The following is a 23,442-nucleotide window of genomic DNA, read 5'->3' as shown; positions in this document are numbered from 1 at the left end:
ATGAATTTTGTTTGGAAAATAGTAGAGAAAGAGCTAAATTTGCACGGGCACCTCTAAGAGCCCAGGCCCTATACTTAAGCATGGATTCCTGTAAAAGCCCTCTGGGGCAGAAGAGATTGTTATTACCATTTAAAAGTTTTTTTAAATAAGAAAACAAAACAAAACCAACAAAAAAATTTAAAAAATATTTTTGTAGAGGTGGGATCTTGCTACGTTGCCTAGGCTGGCCTTGAACTCCTCAAGTGATCGTTAAGTAATCCTCCTGCCTTGGCCTCCCCAAATGCTGGGATTACAGGTGTTAGCCACTGCCCCTGACCCCATTATGACTACTTTTTAGAAGACTGAAGCCCAGAGAGGTAAGCCTCTTACTCCAGGTCACACAACAGGAATGGGTAGGGTCAGGGCTCGATCTACCCAAATGTCCCCCACTTGGGTACAAGCCTGCTCTAGCATCCAAGCTCTTAACCCCCAAGTGACCCACTTTCCAAAGACTCCCTGTCTGCCTTGGGAAGTCTTGCTATGCAACAGACCTGGGGCTCACCCTCCTGCCCTTCACCATCTCATGTAATCCTCCCTGCCCCCATGGAGTGGGAGTCAGCCTAAGGCGCCAGGCCCTGGGGCCGTCACAGTGCCGGGGCTACGGGCCAGGCTGCGGTGGAAGTGTGTACCTCACTCAGCAGGCTGGCCAGGCTCTGTGGCTCCAGTGAATCCAGAATGGAGTTCTCCAGACTCTCGGGCTTCATGGGGGTAAAGTAGCAATCCAGGTCCTGGGCATCCAGGATGGTCTTGAGGGGCTCTTGGCCGGCCCGCTCTGCCCAGCGGCCGTGGGGCTGGTAGCTGCGCTTGGCGTGGAAGGCCGAGCCATCTGCCACATCATCGTCCCCTAGCTTGAAGGATATGGGACAGTCAGGCACCTGGCTGAGTGCTCACTCACTGCAGGGAGTGACACGGACATTTCACACAGCCCATCTGGACTCTTGGCTTTCAATACCATTCAGAAACAACTTCCAGGTGCATATCTCCAGCATGAACCTTTCTCTTTTTTTTTTTTTTTGAGATGAAGTCTTGCTCTGTCTCCCAGGCTGGAGTGCAGTGGCGTGACCTTGGCTCACTGCAACCTCCACCTTTCAGTTTCAAGCAATTCTCCTGTCTCAGCCTCCAGAGTAGCTGGGATTACAGGTGCCCACCACCACACCTGGCTAATTTTTGTATTTTTAGTAGAGATGGGGTTTTGCCATGTTGGCCAGGCTGGTCTCAAACTGCTGACCTCAAGTGATCCGCCCGCCTCGGCCTCCCAAAGTACTGGGATTACAGGCATGAGCCACTGCGCCCAGCCCATTTTGTTGGTTTTTGGTAGAGGCGGACTCTCACTATGTTGCTCAGGCTGGTCTCAAACCCTTGGGCTCAAGGAATCCTGTTTCGGCCTCCCAAAGTGCTGGGAATGCCCAGCTGGGATTCATGAACTTTTCTCTGAAACTTCAGAATTGCACATGTGACTGCTCTACATTTCTGTATGGATGTCTGGTAGGTATTTCAAAGTTAACATGCTGACAACTCAACTCATTTCCTCTGCACAAACCTGCTCCTCCTAAAGATTCCGTTTCAGTTGTTTTTTCCAGTTACTCATGCCCCAACCTTGGGATCATCCTTCATTCACCTCTCTTATTCTGTCTCTTATAATCCACATTGTCTTTCTTTTTTTTTTTTTTTTTTTTTTTTGAGAGGGAGTCTCACTCTGTCGCCAGGCTGGAGTGCAGTGGCATGATTTCGGTTCACTGTAACCTCTGCCTCCTGGGTTCAAGTGATTCTCCTGCCTCAGCCTTACCAGTAGTTGGGACTATAGGCATGCACCACCATGCCCAGCTAATTTTTGTATTTTTAGTAGAGACAGGGTTTTACCATGTTGACCAGGATGATCTTGATCTCTTGACCTTGGATTACACCCGCCTCGGCCTCCCAAAGTGCTGGGATTACAGGCGTGAGCCACCGCGCCCGGTCTCTTTTTCTTTTTTTTTTAAGAGACAAGGTCTCGCTCTGCTGTCCAAGCTGGAGCGCAGTAGCACAATCACTGCAGCCTCCAACTCCCGGGCTGAAGTGATCCTCCTGCCTCAGGCTCCTGAGTAGCTGGGACTATGGGTGTGCACCACCATGCCTGGCTATTTTTAATCTTTTGTAGAGATGGGGGTCTCATTATGTTGCCTAAGCTGGTCTCGAGCTCCTGGCCTCGTGGCCTTTACACGTATAGGCTGTTATGACTAGAACATTCGTCCCAGTATCTGCCTGTCTCACTTGCTTCAACTCTGCTCAAATATCATTTTCCCAACGAGGCCTTTCCTGTTTACTTAAAACTGACACCCCCCAACACTCCTTATTTTCTTTTTTATTTTTATTTTTTTTATGAGACTCTGTTGGCTCTGTTGCTCATGCTGGAGTGCTGTGGTGCCATCTCAGCTCCCTGCATCCTCGACCTCCCTGGCCCAAACAATCCTCCCACTTCAGCCTCCTGAGTACCTGGGACTACAGGTATACACCACCATGCCTGGCTAATTTTTTAATTTTTTGTAGAGATGGGGTCTATGTTGCTCAGGCTGGTCTTGAACTCCTGGGCTCAAGCGATCAACCTGCCTTGGCCTCCCAAAGTGCTGGGATCACAGGCATGAACCACCGTGCTGGGCCCCTGTTCTTTTTCTCTTTTTTGAGACAGGATCTCACTCTGTTGCCCACGCTGGAGTGTAGTAGTGGTGCCTTCTCGGTTCCCTACAGCCTCAACCTCCTGGGCTCAAGTGATCCTCCCACTTCAGCCTCCTGAGTAGCTGGGACCACAGACATGTATCACTGCACCTGGCTGACGTATTTTCCTTCTTGATTCTTTTCCCTCCACAGCACTTATCAGCACCCAATCTACTACGTCATTTACTTATTTAATGGGGATATTGTTCCTCGCCCACACAGGCAAGTGAGCCTGTGAAGGGAGAGACTTTTGTTTCCCTTGCTCACTGTTGTGTCCCTGACATCCAGAACAATGCCTGGCAGAGAGCACTGATCATGAACAGAGGGCTGTCTCACTGAGCCTGGAAGGATGACAGGGCTTCTCCAGGGAAAAGAGGGACATGGAAAGGAAAAAGGGCTTCAGAAGGCAGAGCTGGGGAGGCGTTTCCTCTGCCAGCCCCTGAGCAACCCTCTCCCTGAAGACTTACCAGCCGCTTTGCCCACAGTGGCAGCTTGCCGTTGGTTAGCAGGCACCGAGGATCTGGAAAGACACAGAATCCATGAAAAGAGGACAAACAACCCAACAAACAGGCCACATACATAACCGGGCAGTCCCCAAAGAGGCAACACCACAACCCAGAGGTCAGAAGGCTCAACAGCACCGGGGATCAGGGAAATGCAAACTTAAACCGTGGGACACGATATTTGACTCACGAGACTGACCGAGGTGAAAAAGCTTAATACTACCAAAGGATGGCAGGAAAAGTGTGGGGACAACGGAGAGCCTAATGCAATGCAGGGTGGGGCAGTAACTGGGTTTGGAGAACTCTTGGGGTTCTCTTTTTTTTTTTTTTTTTTTGAGAGGGAGTCTCACTCTGTTGCCCAGGCTGGAGTGCAGTGGCGCGATCTCGGCTCACTGCAAGCTCCGCCTCCTGGGTTCATGCCATTCTCCTGCCTCAGCCTCCCAAGTAGCTGGGACTACAGGTGCCCGCCACCATGCCCGGCTAATTTTTTTTTTGTATTTTTAGTAGAGACGGGGTTTCACCATGTTAGCCAGGATGGTCTCGAACTCCTGAACTCGTGATCCGCTCGCCTCGGCCTCCCAAAGTGCTGGGATTACAGGTGTGAGCCACTGCGCCCAGCCAGGGTTCTCTTTTAAAATAAAGGCCAGGCATACTGGCTCAAGCCTGTAATCCCACCACTTTGAGAGGTCGAGGTGGGAGGATACTTCAGGCCAGGGGTTTGAGACCAGCCTGGGCAACACAGTGAGACCCTGTCTCTACACATACCATCCCCTGATACACACATATTTAGCTGGGTGTGGGAGCTTGAGCCTGTGGTCCCAGCTACTCCACAGGCTAAGGATGGAAAATCGCTTGAGCCCAGGAGGTCAAGGCTACAGTGAGCTATGATTGTGCTACTGCACTCCAGCCTGGGCAACAAAAATAGTGAAATAAAATAATAAAACAACTTTTTAAAAGTAAAATAAAATAACTCCAGGATCCAGTGGTGCTACTCCTCAGACTCTGTCCTGGAGAAATCCTCACATTTCGAGGAGGCCTAGGAGTGGTCTCCACTCCATAGCCTCATTAACAGTGATGTGCAATCAGGAAAAACCTAAATGGCCACCTGGAGGGGAATAACTTAAAATTTCGGAGGCCTCTGCTTTGTATTCACCAACATACAGGTAGATGAGAGACTTTGCAGAGGAAAAAGATTCCGGACAATATCCGCAACATAATTCAATTTATTTTTACTTATTCATTTATTTTTTGAGACGGAGTCTTGCTTTGTCACCCAGGCTGGAGTGCAGTGGTGCAGTCTCAGCTCACTGCAACCTCCGTCTCCCAGGTTCAAGCAATTCTCCTGTCTCAGCTTCCCAAGTAGCTATTACAGGCGCACGCCATCACGCCCAGCTAATTTTTGTATTTTTAGCAGACATGGGGTTTCACCATGTTGGCCAGGCTGGTCTCGAACTCCTGACCTCAGGTGATCCACCCGCCTCGGCCTCCCTGAGTGCTGGGATTACAGGCGTGAGCTACCACACCCGGCCTCGAACACATCTTTGATGCCTGGTCAGGTGGTGTGAGTGGATGGAGCTGACTACAGTCTCTGCCCTCAGAAGTGATCACATGCTGAGATGTGGACAGCTACAGCAACTGGCTCAGAAGTGGGTACAGCAGATACCAGAAACATGAGCCACACAACCCTAAGACTCTGCTTGAGCTACTATAGGAAAGAGGTGTTCTATTCTCTATGGAGTTTTATAAGCCTGTAGTTGCTGGGGGTATCTTTTCCCCTAGTAAAGGGACAGTCTGTCCATCAGCAAAGCCAACATGAAGAAAAGCAGAGCCAAAAGAAAAAAAAAATCTTCCTTTTAACATCATCTGTCTATCTGGATCTAGCCATGCTGAAAGCTAATCCTCTCCAATTTTCAGGCACCAAAAAATCCTCTTCCTGACTTAAGCCTGGTTGCTTTTATACTGAAAGAGTCTTGACTGATATGATTATTGAGTTTCTTTCTTTTTCTACAGACAGGATCTCACTCTATTGTTCAGGCTGGAGTGCAGTGGTGCAATCATAGCTCACTATAACATGGAATTCCTGGGCTCAAGCGATCTTCCTGCCTCAGCCTTCCAGGTAGCTGGGACTATAGGTGTGCACCACCAGGCCTGGCTAATTTTTTTCTTTTTGTAGGAACGGGGTCTTGGTATGTGCCAGGCTGGTCTCAAACTCCTGGCCTCAAGTGATCCTCCTGCCTCAGCCTCCCATGTAGTTGGGACTACAGATGTGTGCCACTATGCCTGGCTGATTTCTTTAAAAAAATTTTTTTTTGCATAGATGGGCTCTCGCTATGTTGCCCAGGCTGGTCTCGATCTCCTGGCCTGAAGTGACCCTCCCATTTCGGCCTCCCAAAGTGCTAAAATTCCAGGTGTGAGCCACCACGCTAAGCCTGATTACTGAGTTTTATTTATTTTATTTATATTATTATTATTATTATTATTATTTTTGAGACGGAGTCTTGCTCTGTTGCCCAGGCTGGAGTGCAGTGGCACGATCTCGGCTCACTGCAACCTCTGCCTCCCAGGTTCAAGCAATTTTCCTGTCTCAGCCTCCCTAGTAGCTGGGACTATAGTTGCACGCCACCACGCCCGGCTAATTTTTGTATTTTTAGTTGAGACAGGGTTTCACCATATTGGTCAGGCTGGTCTCGAACTCCTGACCTCAGGTGATCCACCCACCTCAGCCTCCCAAAGTGCTGGGATTACAGGTATCAGCCACCGCACCCGGTCGACTCCTGAGTTTTAATATGTGCCAGGCCCTGTTAACAAGGTCATGGGCAAAACCCAGCAATGATTCCCTACACTGACATAGTTCAAAATAGGGCCCCTTTTCCAACCTGGATCCAAGCTGTCTTTGGATGGTGTCTTTAGCATCTCTTCTGGCTCACACTCTTCCTCCAGATCATCCTCTGTTTGCTCTCCAGGGCTCAGGGAGCGAATCTCACTAGGTGTGGACACATACGTATCCTGCCTAAAGCCAGGAATGAGGATGGTAAGGAGAGAATACAGGCAAATGGGCTGGTGGTGGGGACTTGCCTAGGGCTGGGCCCTGTGCTAAGCTCCATGTGAACATATTCTTGGCTGCTGGTCAAGATGGTGCTGGCAAGTCTCTCACTTGATGCCGTCTCCCCACTAGAAACACATCACCACAATAGATGAGATTAACAAAGGCCAGGCTACAAACGAACGCAAACTCTCAGGGCCACAGCAATGGGACAGAAAGCCAAGCAGACAGCGGGGCTGCAGTCCTGTGCTGGGCTTCCTGTAGGTGGTAGCAATGATGATGGCTCTTCCCGAGTACAGGAAACTAATAAAACACCCTTGGCATGAGGTAGGCACTGAAGCCAGGGCCCTGGTTCATAGCTTGGGGGTGGAGTGGGAGCCTCAAAAGCAAGATATCTCTAACACCACCTCAGGACCTCAGGACCAGTGGCCCATGTCAAGGCCTGGTCTCCACATTGCCCTGGGAGCCACATGGAGCCAATGGCAAAAACAGACACACCCAGCAGCAGAAGAGAAGAAAACCAAAAAACCTCCCACTCAAAATGAGCAATACCCAAACCAAAACCTCAAATCAAAAACTAGAACATGAGTTCTCTGCAAATAAAACTGGCTTTGCTACATAAAGACTTGAAAGAAATATATTTAGAAGATTCAAAGAAGTAAGTGAAGCTACAGCTTTCACGTGGGAGTAAGAGGACACGTGGCCCCACTGCAGCCCTCCCCTCAGATCCCCTGCCTACCCACCCCTCCCCTTGGCTGGCCGGTCAGGGACTGCTCTGTTCCCACAGCCGCTTGGGGCATCCCCCATCACAGTGCTGAGAGGCTCGCCAAACACTTTGCTTTTCCACTTTAATACCCTTCTCATAGCCGGGTGCAGTGGCTCACACCTGTGATCCCAGCACTTTGTGAGGCCAAGGTGGGAGGATCACTTGGGCCCAGGAGTTCAAGACAAGCCTGGGCAACACAGCAAGACTCTGTCTCTATTATTTACGAAAATTAAAAAAATCCACAAAACCTTTTTGTATCTGTTACTGTAACTGCATATTCAAAGTCTGTCTCCCCTACTCAGCTCTGAGTGTGCTAAGGGCAGGGCCTAGGGCTGTCTTGGCCACCACTGTGTCCCCAGCATCACTCCATGGGGCCCCGGCAGGGACTCATCCCTCTGGTGGACAGGCAGGGGCTGCCAGGACCTGGGGTGCCCGCTCCGCTTCTTGTCCTTTGTGTGCTGCTGCTGCTGCCGGTGGTCAATCTCCAGCAAGTGCTGCTTCATGCAGTTGGTGATCTCCGGGCCCAGGTGCCAGATGAACACGCAGCTGCGGAGGTCAAAGAGAGACACACAAGGCAGAGGAAGAGTAAGCATGGGAGCCGCTGCCGTGGCTGACCCTGAAGCCACCCACACCACAGCCTGGACCCCATTCTCCAGATGCTCCTGGAAAACACACCCCTATCCGCTTAGTGCAGGGGTGCTGGACTTGCCACATCCACACCCTGGGCCCAGGTCTGGGGCATCCCAGCAAACCAGGGCCTGTTCTGGAGGCCTCAAGACCTGAGGAAGGGGGCTGTGGGGAAGAACTGGGGTAAATCAAAGGGAGTGACAAAAGGGACTTCCTTGAGTACCACCCATGTGCTAAAGAATGTATGTATATCATCTCATTCATTTCTCACCATACAATTTTTTTTTTTTTTTGAGAGAGTCTTGCTCTGTCACCCAGGCTAGGGTGCAGTGACGCGATCTCAGCTCATTGCAACTTCTACCTCCCAGGTTCAAGTCATTCTCATGCCTCAGCCTCCCAAGTAGCTGGGACTACAGGCGCCTGCCACCACGCACAGCTAATTTTTGTATTTTTAGTAGAGACGCAGTTTCTCCATGTTGACCAGGCTGGTCTTGAACTCCTGACCTCAGATGATCCACCCACCTAGGCCTCCCAAAGTGCTGGGATTACAGGCGTGAGCCACTGCGCCCGGCCTCATCACGCCATTTTTAAGGTAAACGTAAACGGTGGTGTCTTTTACAGGGGAGCAAACTGAGGCTCAGGGGAAATAACCTGCTCAAGGTGACAAGAAAATAAATGGCAGAGCTGGGATTTGTTTTTTTAGTGGTTTTTTTTTTTTTTGAGACAGGGTCTTGCTCTGTCACCAAGGCTGGAATGCACTGGCATGATCTGTGCTCCCTGCAACCTCTACCTACCAGGTTCAAGCCATCTTCCCCCTCCTGAGTAGCTGGGACTACAGGTGTACACGACCACACCCGGCTAATTTTTTGTAGAGATGGGGTTTTGCTATGTTGCCCAGGCTGGTCTCGAACTCCTGAGCTCAAGTGATCCACCCGCCTCAGCGTCCCAAAGTGCTGGGGTTACAGGCGTGAGCCATCATGCCCAGCTTAGAGCTGGTATTTGAACTCAGGGCTGGGTGTGACACCACGACTCCCACAATCCAAACTGGGCAGCTTAGAAATGCTCTCTACACAGGCAGGCTGAGTGCAGTGCTCATGGTATCTGAGCCACAACTCTCCCAAAGGTCCATGTCCCACCTGTCTCCAGATACTGTGATCAAGTGATGACAGTCATAGGTGAACTTCATGCTGGTAATAATTTCTGCAAACAAAGCAGAGAGGCTGCACTTGCCTTCGGAGTCAGAGGGTGTGGGCGGATGGGGAGGCATCCCAAGCAGAGAGGCACACCCACCTGAATGGCCAAACATCTTGGCAATGCACTCGCCCGAGTAAAAGTCAATCACTGAGATGCTTTTGTCAGAGCAGCTGGTGGCCAGGAAGGTGCCTGAGGGGTCCACGTGGACCTGCCAGGAAAGGGACTCACATGTCACTCCAGCTGCCTGCTTCTTCCTTATGATGAGGCCTGGGCCCCTCCCTCCCCCGTGCTGCATGCACAGCACATGGGACTCTGGCAGGGCAGGAGCTCCCGCTCCCATTCGACAGGTGAAGAAATTAACGAGCACCGCAGCAGTAACAACAGTAGCCAGGCCCTGTGCTAAGCACTGAACATGTGCAAACTGAACTCCTCCAGAGAACAAGTCTATGAGACAAGCTGTCTGTGTGCATTTCAAGAGATGATGCTTGCCCAAGGTCACACAGTCAGCCTGAGGCAGAACCTGAACCCATAACTGTCCTAGACCAGAGGCTCTGAGAAGGTCCCCCCTTGTCCTGAGTGACCCGTGGCTGGTGTGGGCAAACCAGGAGGGGAGTTCATGCCTCTGATTCTTCCCACCATACCCTGCTGCCACTCATAATGGAACCCACTTAGACGCCCCACTTGGGGAAGGGCTCTGTAAATAAAGGAAACACAGCTGGGGTCACCCTCCCCACCCTCTCGCAAGCATCCTTGTTTAACCAGGCCTGAGAAGGTGCTGGGCAGCGCGGTGCACTGAGGAAGGACCAAGGGCACAGGTCTCAGGTGTGGGCCGTCACTATAGGTGGCCCATCAGGGCAGCAGACAGACAGGGGTCTCCAACTCCTCACCTTCAGCAAGGACCCTTCGTCACCCTGGGAGCCCTTGTAGCACTTCTTCTGCTTCCCGTTCACAGTGTTGTAGACTCTGGGGAAGTAGGGGCATGTTGCGGCCAACAGGGCCCCCGCCTACCCCACCACCTCATTATCTGGCTCTTGCTGTCCTCCCCTCCCCTGGAAGCCCCCTGCTACCTCTTGTCCCCATCTGATGCCTAGACTGAAACTGAAACCCCATCTCAAGCTGAGGTTGTGTCCTGGGGTATCCACTGAGTTAATGTTCATCTCCCCCACACACTGCAAGCTCAGTGCTTGGCACCGCATGAGAAAGAACTGGGAAGGGGTGCGGAGCCTCTTTGCACTGCTTTGCCCTCTGCACACTCACTCTCTGCCTCCCCCTGGCTCGCTCCTCCACATCCTCCCCAGGCTAAGGTGTCTCTTCCTCCAGGAAGTCCTGCTTGATCCCCAGGTGGGGTCAGGTGTCTCCACAGGGCCCCTGGGCTCCCCCATCTGTGACCACTCTGTCACTGTCTGTAGCTGTGAGGTGGCCGTGTCCATTCTACTGGACTGTGAGCTCCATGAAGGAGGGCCTGGGGCTATCCTGGCCACTGCCATGATCCCAGCACCATCCAGCCCAGTTAGGTGCTCAGGGAATACGGGTGAATGAGGGAGTTTATGTGCCACATCAGCACCTTAGTCATCCCACACCAGCTCTAGGGAGAGGCAGAAGGAAGCCCTCTGCTGACCTGGAGGCCAGGCTTGGGAGAGCCCAGCTTCTAAGAAATACCTGCTGGTGGCCGGGAACGGTGGCTCACACCTGTAATCCCAGCACTTTGGGAAGCTGAGGTGGGCGAATCACCTGAGGTCAGGAGTTCGAGACCAGCCTGGCCAACATGGCGAAACCTCATCTCTACTAAAAATACAAAAAATTAGCTAGGCATGGTGGCAGGCGCCTATAATTCCAGCTACTTGGGAGGCTGAGGCAGGAGAATCACTTGAACCCAGGAGGTAGAGGTTGCAGTGAGCTAAAATGGTGCCACTGCACTCTAGCATGGGCTACAGAGCAAGACTCTGCCTCAAAAACAAAAACAAAAAAAAACAAAAAAAACCCAAGAAGGAACACCTGCTGGGTCCCTCAATTCCTTCCCAGCTTCTTGGGGACCAGAGGAACAGAGGGAGGAAAGCAGACAGCCTAGGACAAGGCAGACCAGGCCAGCTAAGGGTCCAGGGCCACCCCTTACCTCACATTGCGGTCCTGGCAGGCCACGGCCACGTACTTCTGGGTGATGTCAATGTCCATGTCATACAAGGTGGTTTTCTCTGCTACGTGATGGGTACGGACAAAGTGTAGTCCATCCGAACCCTGGCAGGGCCGGCAGGACCTTCAGAGAATGCCCCGACAACCCCTCACCCCAGCCCCCAAGGAGGCCATGCCTCCCTACCTGCTGGGCACTGCGAAAGTAGATGCTCTTGTCAGCCCCACAGCTGATCATCTGGATGTCTCTGTTGCCTGGGGGAGGAGGACGCTGTGTGTTAGGCAGGGCTGGGCCACATGGGCAGGGGACCCTAGCTGGGGAACTCCACTGCAAGAGCCATCAATCAACTGTGCTGGGATCAAGGAAGGCTTCCTAAAGGTGGTGAGGTGGGTGCTGGGTCTGGGTGGGACTCTGTAAGATATGAGCTGTATGTGTGAGGGGGCACAGGTGGAGCTGTGGGCAAGGCAGGCTCTGCAGAGCAAGGGCATATAGAGAAACAAAGGCTGGGGACAAAGAAGGGACACCCTCTCCAGTCTGGGATTGAGATAGATGACTTGAGTAGCGGAGTAGAGGCAGGACTGTAGCCGCGACCAGTGGAGACAGGCTGGGAGGCTGGTGCCATCAGGATCAACTGCAAGATCCACATGAGCCTTGGGCCAGGCCCCATGCATGTAGCGGGTCTTCCTGACTGCTCACCACCCATCCCACTGGACAAGCGTGAACACAGAGGTTCACAGAGTCCTTGTCCCAAGGCACACAGAGAGGACAGGGGCAGGACTGAACCCAGGCATTCTCCGGTGCCAAGGTCAAAGCTGTTAAACACCGCTCTGAACCTGGGCCTCCCCTTTGAGCCTCAACTTCTGGTCCGTACAATGGGCATGGTGACAGTCCCTTCCCTGGAGAGTGATGTGAAGCCCTTGGAACAGGGACTGCCACATGGTAAGCACTAGAAACATTCTTGCTTTTATTATTCTCATTTCTTTTTTTTTGAGACAGAGTTTCGCTCTTGTTGCCCAGGCTGGAGTGCAATGACGTGAGATGCCCCCGGCCGTCTCATTTCTTTACAGAATAACAGTTTGGTGAGGATGAAACGACAGAACAAATATAAAACTCTCAGAGTCTGGGCACATCACACATGCTCCTTCATGACAGGACATTTGAGAGGGTCCAGGCCTGACATACAAGTATTAGATGTTGCTCAAGGAGGAGTCATTGGCTCACAGAAGGGAGTGAGCCCCATATAAGGGAGGAAGGGTAACCTGGGAGGGACCCAGAGAAGGCCTACAAGCCTCTGGTAATGTTCTGCTTTTAACCTGCACGTGGTGAATCCAAGTACCGTATTTAACAATATTACGACCATGAGCAATTAGAACAGTCTCTGCTATCAACAATGTCCTAGTTCAAACCTCGCTCCTAAGAACTGTGAAGTGGATACTCACTTCGGCCACCACGCCCAGCTTATTTTTTATTTTTTTATTTTTATTTTTTTGAGATGGAGTTTTGCTCTTGTTACCCAGACTGGAGTGCAGTGGCACAATTTTGGCTCACTGCAACCTTGGCCTCCCGGATTCAAGCTATTCTCCTGCCTCAGCCTCCCAAGTAGCTGGGATTACAGGTGTGCACCACCACGCCCGGTTACTTTTTTTGAATTTTTAGTACAGACGGGGTTTCACTATGTTGGCCAGGCTGGTCTTAAACTCCTAGCCTCAGATGATCTGCCTGCCTCAGCCTCCCAAAGTGCTGGGATGACAAGCATGAGCCACCACGCCCGGCCTATATTCTTCTTTTTTTTTTTTTTTTTTGAGACAAAGTCTCGCATTGTCACCCAAGCTGGAGTGGAGTCACTGGCGCAATCTGGGCTCGCTGCAACCTCTGCCTCCCGGGTTCACACAATTCTCCTGCCTCAGCCTCCCGAGTAGCTGGGATTACAGGCGCACACCACCATGCCTGGCTAATTTTTTTGTATTTTTAGTAGAGATGGGGTTTCACTATGTTGGCCAGACTGGTCTCGAACTCCTGACCTCATGATCTACCTGCCTTGGCCTCCCAAAGTGCTGAGATTACAGGTGTGAGCCATGGCACCTGGCCATTATTCTTTTTTTTTTTTTGAGATGGGGTCTCACTCTGTTGCCTAGGCTGGAGTGCAGCCTCCACCTCCCAGGTTCAAGCAATTCTCCCACGTCAGCCTCCTGAGTAGCTGGGATTACAGAAACAACACCCCGCCCAGCAAATTTTTGTATTTTTAGTAGAGACGGGGTTTCACCATGTTGTCTAGGAAGGTCCCAAACTCCTGACCTCAGGTGATCCACCCTCCTTGGCCTCCCAAAGTGCTGGGATTACAGGTGTGAGCCATTACACCCGGCCCCAGTCATTATTCTGTATACTGTACACAGATACTGTATTCACTTGTTTGGATATCTATTTTACAGGAGAGTTGAAAGAATGAATCCTTTTTTAGCAGGGTAGCTAGCAAGGTGCAGGGAGCGGGAAGAAAGGGGCTCACCAGCGAACTTGATGGCGGTGATGGAGGAGGAGTGGTCATCCAGCGTCTGCTCCAGGTTGTAGTTCTTCTCCACGTTCAGCACATGGATCAGCCGGTCCCGACTGGCTGAGGCCAGCAAGGTCAGCCCTGTGAGAGGAGAGAATGAGACTGGTTCCTGAAGGCTGCGTGGGTGCCCTGGCCTCCCAGAAGGGCAGTGTGACCAAGCTGCCCAGTCCTCGGAGAAGGGGTCTTTGGTTCTTCAACTGTAGCCAACTTGGCCCAAGCCTGGCAAGGGCCACTCCCTTAGCTCTGTGTGGTCTTTCCCAGAGCCCCCACACCCTGGCATTTCACCTCCTCACCACCAGCTCAGGGAGGATGAGTCTCGATGGGCACATGGACGCTCCTCCAGGGACATCCACAGCAGATGCCCCAGCAGAGCCCAGCGCTCTTGCCTGCTGGGTCCGTGCTGGGTAAAGCCCTGGCAACCTCTCAGCCTCTTCCAAAACCAGTGTCCTCTCACCCTCTGAGGTCTGGCTACCTGGGCCTTGTTCAGGTCCTATTGACTGCCTGTGGCCAGACTCTCATCTGCCACCAGCCTTCCCTACTCTGGTCCCTTGCTATGTCTGAGGCCTAATAACATGACCTGAGGCAGAGGGGAGATCAGGAGAGGCGAACCGAGTGAAGAGATGTTTCAAGACAAGTTGGTGGGGCACACAGCATGGGGGATGAGAGAACGAAAGAAGAACATGGGGAAAATCACATCAGGATATAACTCCACCAACTCTGTAACTCCCAAAGTGCTGGGATTACAGGCATGAGCCACTGTGCCCAGCCTAGAAAAAATCTTGAGGAGCCGGGCATGGTGGTTCACGCTTGTAATCCCAGCATTTTGGGAGGCCAAGGCGGGTGGATCACCTGACGTCAGGAGTTTGAGACCAGCATCGTGCAATAACTTCTATGCTAAAAATAAACAAGAAAAAGGACACAAAATGCTACCATATATCATCCATATATCATCGGGGTGACAGAGCAAGACTCTGTCTTGAAACAAACGAAATCTTCACTTGGAAATCTTCTCCTATCTCATGATCTCATCTGATGGCCCAGAAGGAATTTTCTGTTGTTTTAATGAAGAGGACCATGAGGTCTGGAGACCCTACTATGGTCCTAGCCTTCAGCCTAGGCTAACATGGTGAAACCCCGTCTCTACTAAAAATACAAAAATTAGCCGGGTGTGGTGGGGGCGTGCCTGTAATCCCAGCTACTCTCGAGAGGCTGAGGCAGGAGAATCGCTTGAACGCAGGAGAATCGCTTCAACCTGGGAGGCGGAAGTTGCAGTGAGCTGAGATCGCGTCATTGCCCTCCGGCCAGGGCGACAGAGTGAGACTCTTGTCTCAAAAAAAAAAAAAAAAAAAAAAAAGGCCAGGTGTGGTGGCTCATGCCCTAATCCCAGCACTTTGGGAGGCCAAGGCGGGCGGATCACCTGAGGTCAGGAGTTTGAGACCAACCTGGCCAACATGATGAAACCCCATCTCTACTAAAAATACAAAAATTGGCCAGGCGTGGGAGCAGGCACCTGTAATCCCAGCTACATGGGAGACTGAGGCACGAGAATCACTTGAACCGGAGAGGTGGAGGTTGCAGTCAGCGGAGATGGTGCCACTCCCCTCTAGCCTGGGTGACAGCAAGACTCCATCTCAAAAAAAAAAAAAAAAAAAAAAATGAGGAATTTGGGTGAAGCCTATGGGGTGTTCATTATAATATTCTCCCAATATTTCTATAGGCTTCAAACTTTTTGAAAATAATGCCTAACCATCAATCTATCTTCTCCAGTAGAAGATGAGCTCATTCACAATTCACTCATTCATACATCCACCCCTTTGGCTTGGGTGCTGGCACCAGCAGCGGGCAAGTCAAGCTGAGTCCTGCCTGCAGGTGTCTTGCTTTCTGGAGTCCCAGCCACTCTGGTCTCAGGGTCCAGCTACAGGGGCCCTTACTGAACACAAAACTCCCAGCTGTCATCCACAGTCCCACCAGACACCAACTACCCCTTTCTGTGGCCCTGCCAGGGGGGCTGCCTCCCTGCCTGACCCCCATTCCACCCCTGCTGCAGGCTCACCCGTCTCTGGCTTGGAGTACTCCAGGCACAGCACCTCAGCATCATGGGCCTCCACCTTGACCAGCTCGTCCATGAAGTGCAGCTCGTGGATCCTGGGAGACACACACCGCCCGCTGAAGCCCCACACCCCAGCCCCATGTGCTCTACCACTTCTAGAATAGGTCAGAATGGCCAGGCCGCCAACAATGAGAACCCCTTATCATGGCCAAATACTCTAGAGATGCACAACCACTTTTCTCATTTAGAAACCTGCCATCGTAAAGGGAGCCGTGTTGAGCCAGGGAGCACCTCAGCAGGCAGCAGCCCCTTGTGGTGCCTGGGTCAGAACATAGCCCCAGGGATCTAGGACAGTCTTCTAGGGGGGCAGGTGTTTACGTAGGGCTGCATCAGAGGTGGTCCCTGGGGTAGGACAGGGGCCAGGGGCTAGGGGCCAGAGGTCATAGTCCAGGATAGGAGCTATGGATGAGAACATTTGATTCCAGTCTCTCATTGTTAAAAGAGTCTCAAATCTAGACCTTCCTGATTCTCCCCAAATGAAATCAGTCATCGAGTCATCCCAGCTTCTTCATTCTACCTGTGTGATCTTACTCCAGACACCTTGTGCCAATAACATCACTTACATCAGAGGGTCAGTGAGAGGATTAAATCAGTCAACACAGTGCTCAGGCCAGCGCCCACCAAGGGGGAAGAGCACTATCCCCATGTTGGCTCTTGGTACCGTTTTGCCACTCCAGACAGTGCCATGTCAATGTGAGCAGCTCACTGACACACTGAGCTGGTCTCATACAGTGACTGATATCAAAACAGGTGCCAATATTTAAAAATTATAGAATTTCACAGAAAAAAATCAGCACTTTCTGCTCTTCTTGACAACAGGAAGGTGTGAAAACTTGTAGCCTACTCTCCTGGGGCTGCCTGGTGGCTGCTGCCCCTTTATGTCCCCTCTAGTTTCCCCCAACTCTCCTCCATTCCCCAGTGGCTCCAGTACCCAGGTGGTCACAGCTGTCATTTGTCATCTTAAACCTGGTCCCAGCAACAGGGCCTATGTCCCACTAGCACCTACTGGGTTGGTAACATCCTGCCAAACCTCAACAGGGCACATAAGCAGCCTGAACTCTCAGCTATCCCACCCTCACAGCCCCTCTCCCAGAGCCACCAGGACCCTCCTCCAGCTGGCATCTTCGGTGACAGTTCAGCACTGGTACCATGTGGCTGGTGAAAGTGTCACTCTGCCCTAGAGTCATGTGAGCTTGCCTGTACACTCTATAAGCAAAATCTGCACACCCCAGCTGCTGAGGTCCTGGTAGTTACTCTGCTCTCAGCCCTTCTGGAAGCCTCTTACAAGCTTAAGTTCCCAATGGGAGCTGTTCATGGGATTACTATTCACAGCCCCTCATTCCCAATGGGCAGCAGGAGGTGCCAAGGCCAGGGCTCCTGCCCACTGCCCTGAGAACCTGAGCTGGAGCTGGGAGGTGTACACTGGACACTGCCAGGGCCCACTTGCCTCAGATTTCCACTTCGGTCGCCTGAAGCCAAATGCTGGCCGTCAGGACTGACCTGCATGACCCGCACCCCGGCTTTCACGTCCATGGGTGTCCCATTCTCGCTCCCCCGGTCTGGGAAGTGTGACATGTCCTGCAGGTGCTGGATGTCATTCTCCACGTACACGACCTTCAGCAGGGTCTGCAGGAAGGACAGGGCTGAGGTCAGCAAGAGCAGCTCAGAAGCACCTCTGAAATCGTGTCCCTCCATAGCCAGTCTCTTCTTCGTTAGTAATACAACTCTAATTTTGAGCTGGGAGTTTCACCAATCAGAATAATTATTTCCTTGCCTCCCCTGCAGCTAGATAAGAATATGTGAATAAATTCTGAACTATTAAATATAAAACAAGCACGTATTCTTCTGCTGTCTTTTCTCCATCCTGCAGCCTGGAACTCAGATATGCTAGCAGGAGCCCCCACAGCCGCACTGGGTCATGAGGACATAGCCTGCTCCCTCAAATGACAGAGTAGAGAGCTGGAAGGCCCTTGGATCCCTAAGGGCTTCCTGCAGAACGGTCTAAACTGGTTACCTTCAGACTACTTTCATGAGTCAGAAACCTAACTTTTACCTCTTGTTTTGAGTTTTTCTATTGCGTACAGCCAAAAACAGCATGTATGTCACATGTACAGAGGAGATGATGGTAGCACTGGGTAGGGAATGAGGGGAGTAATAAAGGTGCACCTGCGGGGCACCTGCTACAGCCTCCTGCATGGAGGGTCTTTTTAGTTCTAATCACACTGGCCTCTTTCAGGTTTTCCAATTCACTCAGCTGTTTCCCACCCCAGGGCCTTCATACAGGCTATTCCCTAAGTATAGACCCTCTCCCCTTCCCTCTTTACTCTTCCCAATCTCAACTTAGCTGTCCCTTCCACGGGAAGCTGCTCCGGATGTCCCAGATAAGTTCACATGCTGCTGCTCTATGTCCTACTAGCACCCTGCACATTTTCCTTCACAGTGCTTTTCGCACTTGTGATTGTGCATTAACATGGACGGTTGTCAGTTCACTGTCGGCCCTCACTAGATTGTGAGTGCCACAGGACAGAAGAGTCTTACTCACTGTTGTGTCCCTAGCATGTAGCCAAGCACCTGGCATGGACGTTAATAAGTGTCTGCAGAATAAATGAATGCATGACTCAGGTCTCAGCTCCCCAGAGACGCCCTCTCACTGGGCTTGCAATACTAACCAAAATTTCCTCAGCAAACTTTTCTTCCCAGCCTCCCATCATGGCTCTTGCCAGCATTCTGCCCACACCCCCGTGAGGCCTCACTGTGTGGCAGCTGAATGGCCTGGCTCATCAGGTGCTCTCCCAGGGAATTCCATCTCAAGACTTAGGAAGCAATTTCACCTAGGCTGGGTGTGTTGGGCTGCCGGGAGTGGCCACGTCCACACATCTGCAGAGCAGGAGCCAACTGGCAAAGAATCAGAGAGGATAGACTGTGCCACCTCAGAGAGGGGGCAGGAGAAAGAGAAACAAGAGGCAGCGACGCAGAGAGGACCTGCCTTGGTTGCCGGCTCTTGCCCTCATGGAACCTAACATCTAGGGTCCATCAGACTCCCTCCTGCCCCTGCATTCAAGCTTACAGTAGGTCTTTGTTCCTCCTGAAAGACGGTTCACAAAGGAAACCACTCACATTGCTGAAGATGTTTTTCTGCCAGTGAGAATCAGGGCTGCTGTCCAAGTTCCAGAAGCGAATGGTGTTGTCTGAAGAACAAGTCAGAAAGGATCCTGATGGCAAACAAGCTCTCTGGTCTTCAAACTCAGGATACACCTACAGTTCCCAGAGGACAAGGCAAAGGATGACTCAATGACAGCACTATGACTTACTGTTGCATTTTCATGGAAAAAAAAAAAGTAAGTTAAAGATAAACAGGTATCGTGCAATACCTTCTATACTAAAAATAAACAAGAAAAAAAAGGACACAAAATGCTACCATATATCATCCATGTTCCACCTTCAGCCTAGGCCTTAACACATACCCTCAAATAAACTTCCAAGGGAAATGTGGAACTCAGTCAAACATGACTAAGCACAAAAGAAAACGAGGTACCATCAGCAAGAAGCAGCAGAAGCAAGAGTCTAGCAAGACTTTAAATACTGGAATTATTAAATCAGGGGAGGTGGCGCATGCCTGTAGTCCCAGCTACTTGGGAGGCTGAGGCAGGAGGATTGCTTGAGACCAGCAGTTCAAGTCTACTCTGGCCAACATATGAGACTGTGTCTCAAAACAAACAAACAGACAGACAAACCAAAAACAAAATAAAAGAACCCAAATTGGAATTATCAGACAGAATATAAAATAACTACATTCAATATGTTTGAAGAACTAAAAGATAATTTTGACAAGATTAAAAGTGTGCAGCCAACCAGAAATTATAAAGATTAACCAAGCAGGGCTGAAAAAGACCAAAACAGAACAGCTTCTAGAAATGAATAATAAAAACATATTGGCTGGGCGCGGTGGCTCATGCCTGTAATCTCAGCACTTTGGGAGGCTGAGGTGGGCGGATCACCTGAGGTCAGGAGTTTGAGACCAGCCTCAACATGGAGAAACCCCGTCTCTACTAAAAATACACAATTAGCTGGGCGTGGTGGTGCACACCTGTAATCCCAGCTACTCGGGAGGCTGAGGCAGCAGAATTGCTTGAACCTGGGAGGCGGAGGTTGCAGCGAGCCGAGATCGCGCCATTGCACTCCAGTCTGGGTAACAAGAGCGAAACTCCATCTCAAAAAAATAAAAATAAAAAAATCAAAAATAGGCCGGGCATGGTGGCTCACGCCTGTAATCCCAGCACTTCGGGAGGCCGAGGCGGGAGGATCACGAGGTCAGGAGATCGAGACCATCTTGACTAACACGGTGAAACCCCGTCTCTACTAAAAAAAAAAAAAAAATACAAAAAATTAGCCGGGCGTGGTGGCAGTCACCTGTAGTCCCAGCTACTCAGGAGGCTGAGGCAGGAGAATGGTGTGAACCTGGGAGGCGGAGCTTGCAGTGAGCCGAGATCACGCCACTGCACTCCAGCCTGGGCGGCAGAGGGAGACTCCGTCTCAAAAAAAATAATAAAAAAATAAAAACATATTAAAAACCAAAGATTAGATATAACTGAGGAGAAAATTAAGTGAACTGAAAGACAGAACTAAAGATATTTAGAATGAAGCTGAGAAGGACAAAGAGCTACCATATAAAGAGATTTCAAAATATGGAAGATTGAGAACTGGGAAGATAATAGTAGCGGCATTAATTTTTTTAATCTCTCAAAATCTCGACATAAGAAAAACATCAACCAGATAGCAAAACCCAAACCTACAGACAACATTTATAGCAAAACTCAGTGACAAAATACTCCCATAAACCCCAAAATACAAGTGAGTGGGACAAACCACCACCAGTCACAAGACCCACGTATCATCAGCATGCATGTGGGAGACAGAGAAGTAATAAGGCATCTGACAGACCCAGCAACAGGATAATTCCAAAGTAGCCAAGAGGTGTTCATTGGAAAGCACACTGGGCCAAATTGAACAGCAGCTGAAACTAGGAGGGTTTCATCCACCCCAGCAGCAGTTGAGTGCAAGGGGTAAGGCCTAAAGGGACTGGAGAAGATCCTGTGGACTTTGTCCTTCCAGGACAAAGCTCCACACTGAAGAGAAACTGCTAAGAGTAGAAATGAAATTGACCAATCACAACAGGGACAGAAGAAATAAAGTAAAGAGGAGATTGAGATGAAAGAAGAGACATAACAGATAAAGAGGACCACAAAAAGGAAGTATCAGAAAGCAGGCTGCCATATTTTCACACAGTATAAAAATAACAGAAGCCTGTAATCCCAGCACTTTGGGAGGCTGAGGCAGGAGGATTGCTTGAGCCCAAGTTTGAAACAAGCCTGGGCAGTATAGTGAGATCCCATCTCTACCAAAAATAAAAATTAGCCGGGCATGGTAGTGCATGCCTGTGGTCCCAGCTACTCGGGAGGCTGAGGCAGGAGGACTGCTTGTGCCTATGAGGTTGAGGCTTCAGTGAGCTGTGATCGTGCCACTGCACTCCAGCCTAGCTAACAGTGAGACTCCTTTTCGAAAACAAAACAAAACATGCCACCCCACCCCCACAAAAAAAAGAGAAGACAGAGTTCTTCTTGTGTAGTTGGAAAATCTGTCCTGAAGCACACCAACTTCTAAAGTTTCAGAAAAACTGGTATCACATAAAAATGAACAACAGGAAAGGACCAAGGTCAAATCCAATAGTTACTCTTAAAAAAGAAAAAAAAAAAAAGCACAGCAGAAACATATTTTCACAAAAAAAGATAAAAACTATAACTTACTTTGTTTTTTTTTTTTTGACAGTCTCGCCCTGTTGCCCAGGCTGGAGTGCAATGGCATGATCTTGGCTCACTGCAACCTCTGCCTCCCGGGTTCAAGCAATTATCCTGCCTCAGCCCCCCAAGTAGCTGGGATTACAGGTGCCCGCCACCACACCCAGCTAATTTTTTGTATTTTTAGCAGAGACGGGGTTTTGCCATGTTGGCCAGGCTGGTCTCAAACTCCTGACCTCAGGTGATCCACCTGCCTCGGCCTCCCAAAGTGTTGGGATTACTAACGTGAGCCACCACGCTGGGCCTACTGTTTCAAAAGAAGGTAAAAGATATGTAAAAAATGATCCAAGGTATGAAAAACAACCTACAAAAACTCAGAAACAAAGTGATGTAACTGAAAGAAAGAACTAGGTCAGGCACAGCGGCTCACGCCTGTAATCCCTGCACTTTGGGAGGTCGAGGTGGGCAAATCACTTGAGGTAAGGAGTTCGAGACCAACCTGGCCAACATGGTGAAACCCTGTCTCCACTAAAAAAACAAAAATTAGCCAGGCATGGTGGTGCGTGCCTGTAATCCCAGCTACTCAGGAGTCTGAGGCAGAAGAATCACTTGAACCTGGGAGCCTGAGGTTGCAGTGAGCGGAGATCATGCCACTGCACCCCAGCCTGGGCGACAGAGTGAGACTCCGTTTCAAAAAAAAAAAAAACAAAAAAACTTGTACTTACATGTTCATAGCAGTGGTATTCGCAATAGCCATAAGGTAGAAAAAAACCCAAGTGGCCGTCAACTGATAACAGAGAACAAAATGTGTTCTATCCGTACAATGAAATGTTATTCCACCATAAAAAGGAATGAAGTACTGACACATGCTACAACATGGATAAATCTTGAAAACATTATGCTAAGTGAAAGCCAGGCACAAAAGCCCACATAGTCTATGATTTCACTTATAGGGAATATTCAGGTCAGGCATGGTGGCTCACGCCTGTAATCCTAGCACTTTGGGAGGCCGAGGCGGGCAGATCACCTGAGCTCAGGAGTTTGAAACCAGCCTGGGCAACATGGTGAAACCCTGTCTCTACTAAAATACAAAAAATTCATCAGGCATGGTGGCATGTGCCTGTAATCCCAGCTACTCTAGAGACTGAAGCATGGGAATAGCTTAACTCGGGAGGTGGAGGTTGCAGTGAGCCGAGATTGTGCCTCTGTATTCCAGTCTGGGTGACAAAGCGAGACTCCACCCAAAAAAAAAGAGGAAAAGAAAGGAAACAGCCTGGCACGGTGGCTCATGCCTGTAATCCCACCACTTTGGGAGGCTGAGGTGGGCGGATCACGAGGTCAGGAGATCGAGACCATCCTGGCTAACATGGTGAAACCTCGTCTCTACTAAAAATACAAAAAATTAGCTGGGTGTGGTGGCTGGTGCCTGTAGTCTCAGCTGCTCGGGACGCTGAGGCAGAAGAATGGCGTGAACCCGGGAAGCGGAGCTTGCAGTGAGCCGAGATCGTGCCACTGCATCAATCCAGCCTGGGCGACAGAGTGAGACTCCATCTCAAAAAAAAAAAAAAAAAAAAAAAAAAGGAAGGAAGGAAGGAAAGAAGGAGAGAAAAGAAAAGATTCAGAACAGGCAAATCCATAAAGACAGAAGCAGATTAGTCATTTCCATGGATGGGGGAAGTGGGGAATGGGGAGGACTGCTTAACAGATACAGGATTTTTTGGGGTGGGTGGGTGATGAAAATGTTCTGAAACTAGAGAGTAATGATGGCTGCATAACACTGTAAGTGTACTAAATGCCACCAAATGGTACAATTTAAAATAGTTGAAATGGTGAACTGGATGTCATGTATATTTTATCATTTTATATATATATACACACACACACACACATACACATATACACACATATATAATTCCCCACTCCAAAATAAACAGGGGTCAAAAGGGAGACACTATAGTATATAATGGCTACATATTCAGATCCTGTAAATATAGTATA

At 50.1% G+C, this 23,442-nt stretch overlaps 1 protein-coding gene across 16 annotated transcripts in view; it reads right to left on the bottom strand.

The window, feature by feature from the left end:
• Positions 1 to 23,442, bottom strand: part of WDR62 (WD repeat domain 62) — a 48,473-nt gene that overhangs the window by 4,846 nt on the left and 20,185 nt on the right. For all 16 annotated transcript variants that reach the window (XM_055369082.2, XM_055369083.2, XM_055369085.2 and 13 more), the window contains 13 exons: positions 18,767 to 18,904; positions 17,097 to 17,275; positions 15,593 to 15,684; positions 13,495 to 13,620; positions 11,178 to 11,245; positions 10,977 to 11,098; positions 9,751 to 9,826; positions 8,960 to 9,071; positions 8,806 to 8,869; positions 7,466 to 7,588; positions 6,110 to 6,243; positions 3,198 to 3,250; positions 669 to 887 (listed from right to left, as the gene is read on the bottom strand). In XM_055369082.2, coding sequence (XP_055225057.1) covers positions 669 to 887; positions 3,198 to 3,250; positions 6,110 to 6,243; positions 7,466 to 7,588; positions 8,806 to 8,869; positions 8,960 to 9,071; positions 9,751 to 9,826; positions 10,977 to 11,098; positions 11,178 to 11,245; positions 13,495 to 13,620; positions 15,593 to 15,684; positions 17,097 to 17,275; positions 18,767 to 18,904 — 1,506 coding nt within the window. The remainder of the gene's footprint in view (positions 1 to 668; positions 888 to 3,197; positions 3,251 to 6,109; positions 6,244 to 7,465; positions 7,589 to 8,805; positions 8,870 to 8,959; positions 9,072 to 9,750; positions 9,827 to 10,976; positions 11,099 to 11,177; positions 11,246 to 13,494; positions 13,621 to 15,592; positions 15,685 to 17,096; positions 17,276 to 18,766; positions 18,905 to 23,442) is intronic.

Source organism: Gorilla gorilla, chromosome 20 (genome assembly GCF_029281585.2).
Source record: "Gorilla gorilla gorilla isolate KB3781 chromosome 20, NHGRI_mGorGor1-v2.1_pri, whole genome shotgun sequence".
NCBI lineage: Eukaryota > Metazoa > Chordata > Mammalia > Primates > Hominidae > Gorilla > Gorilla gorilla.
Note: the sequence above shows the minus strand (reverse complement) of the source record. Positions and strands in the feature narration are given on the sequence as shown.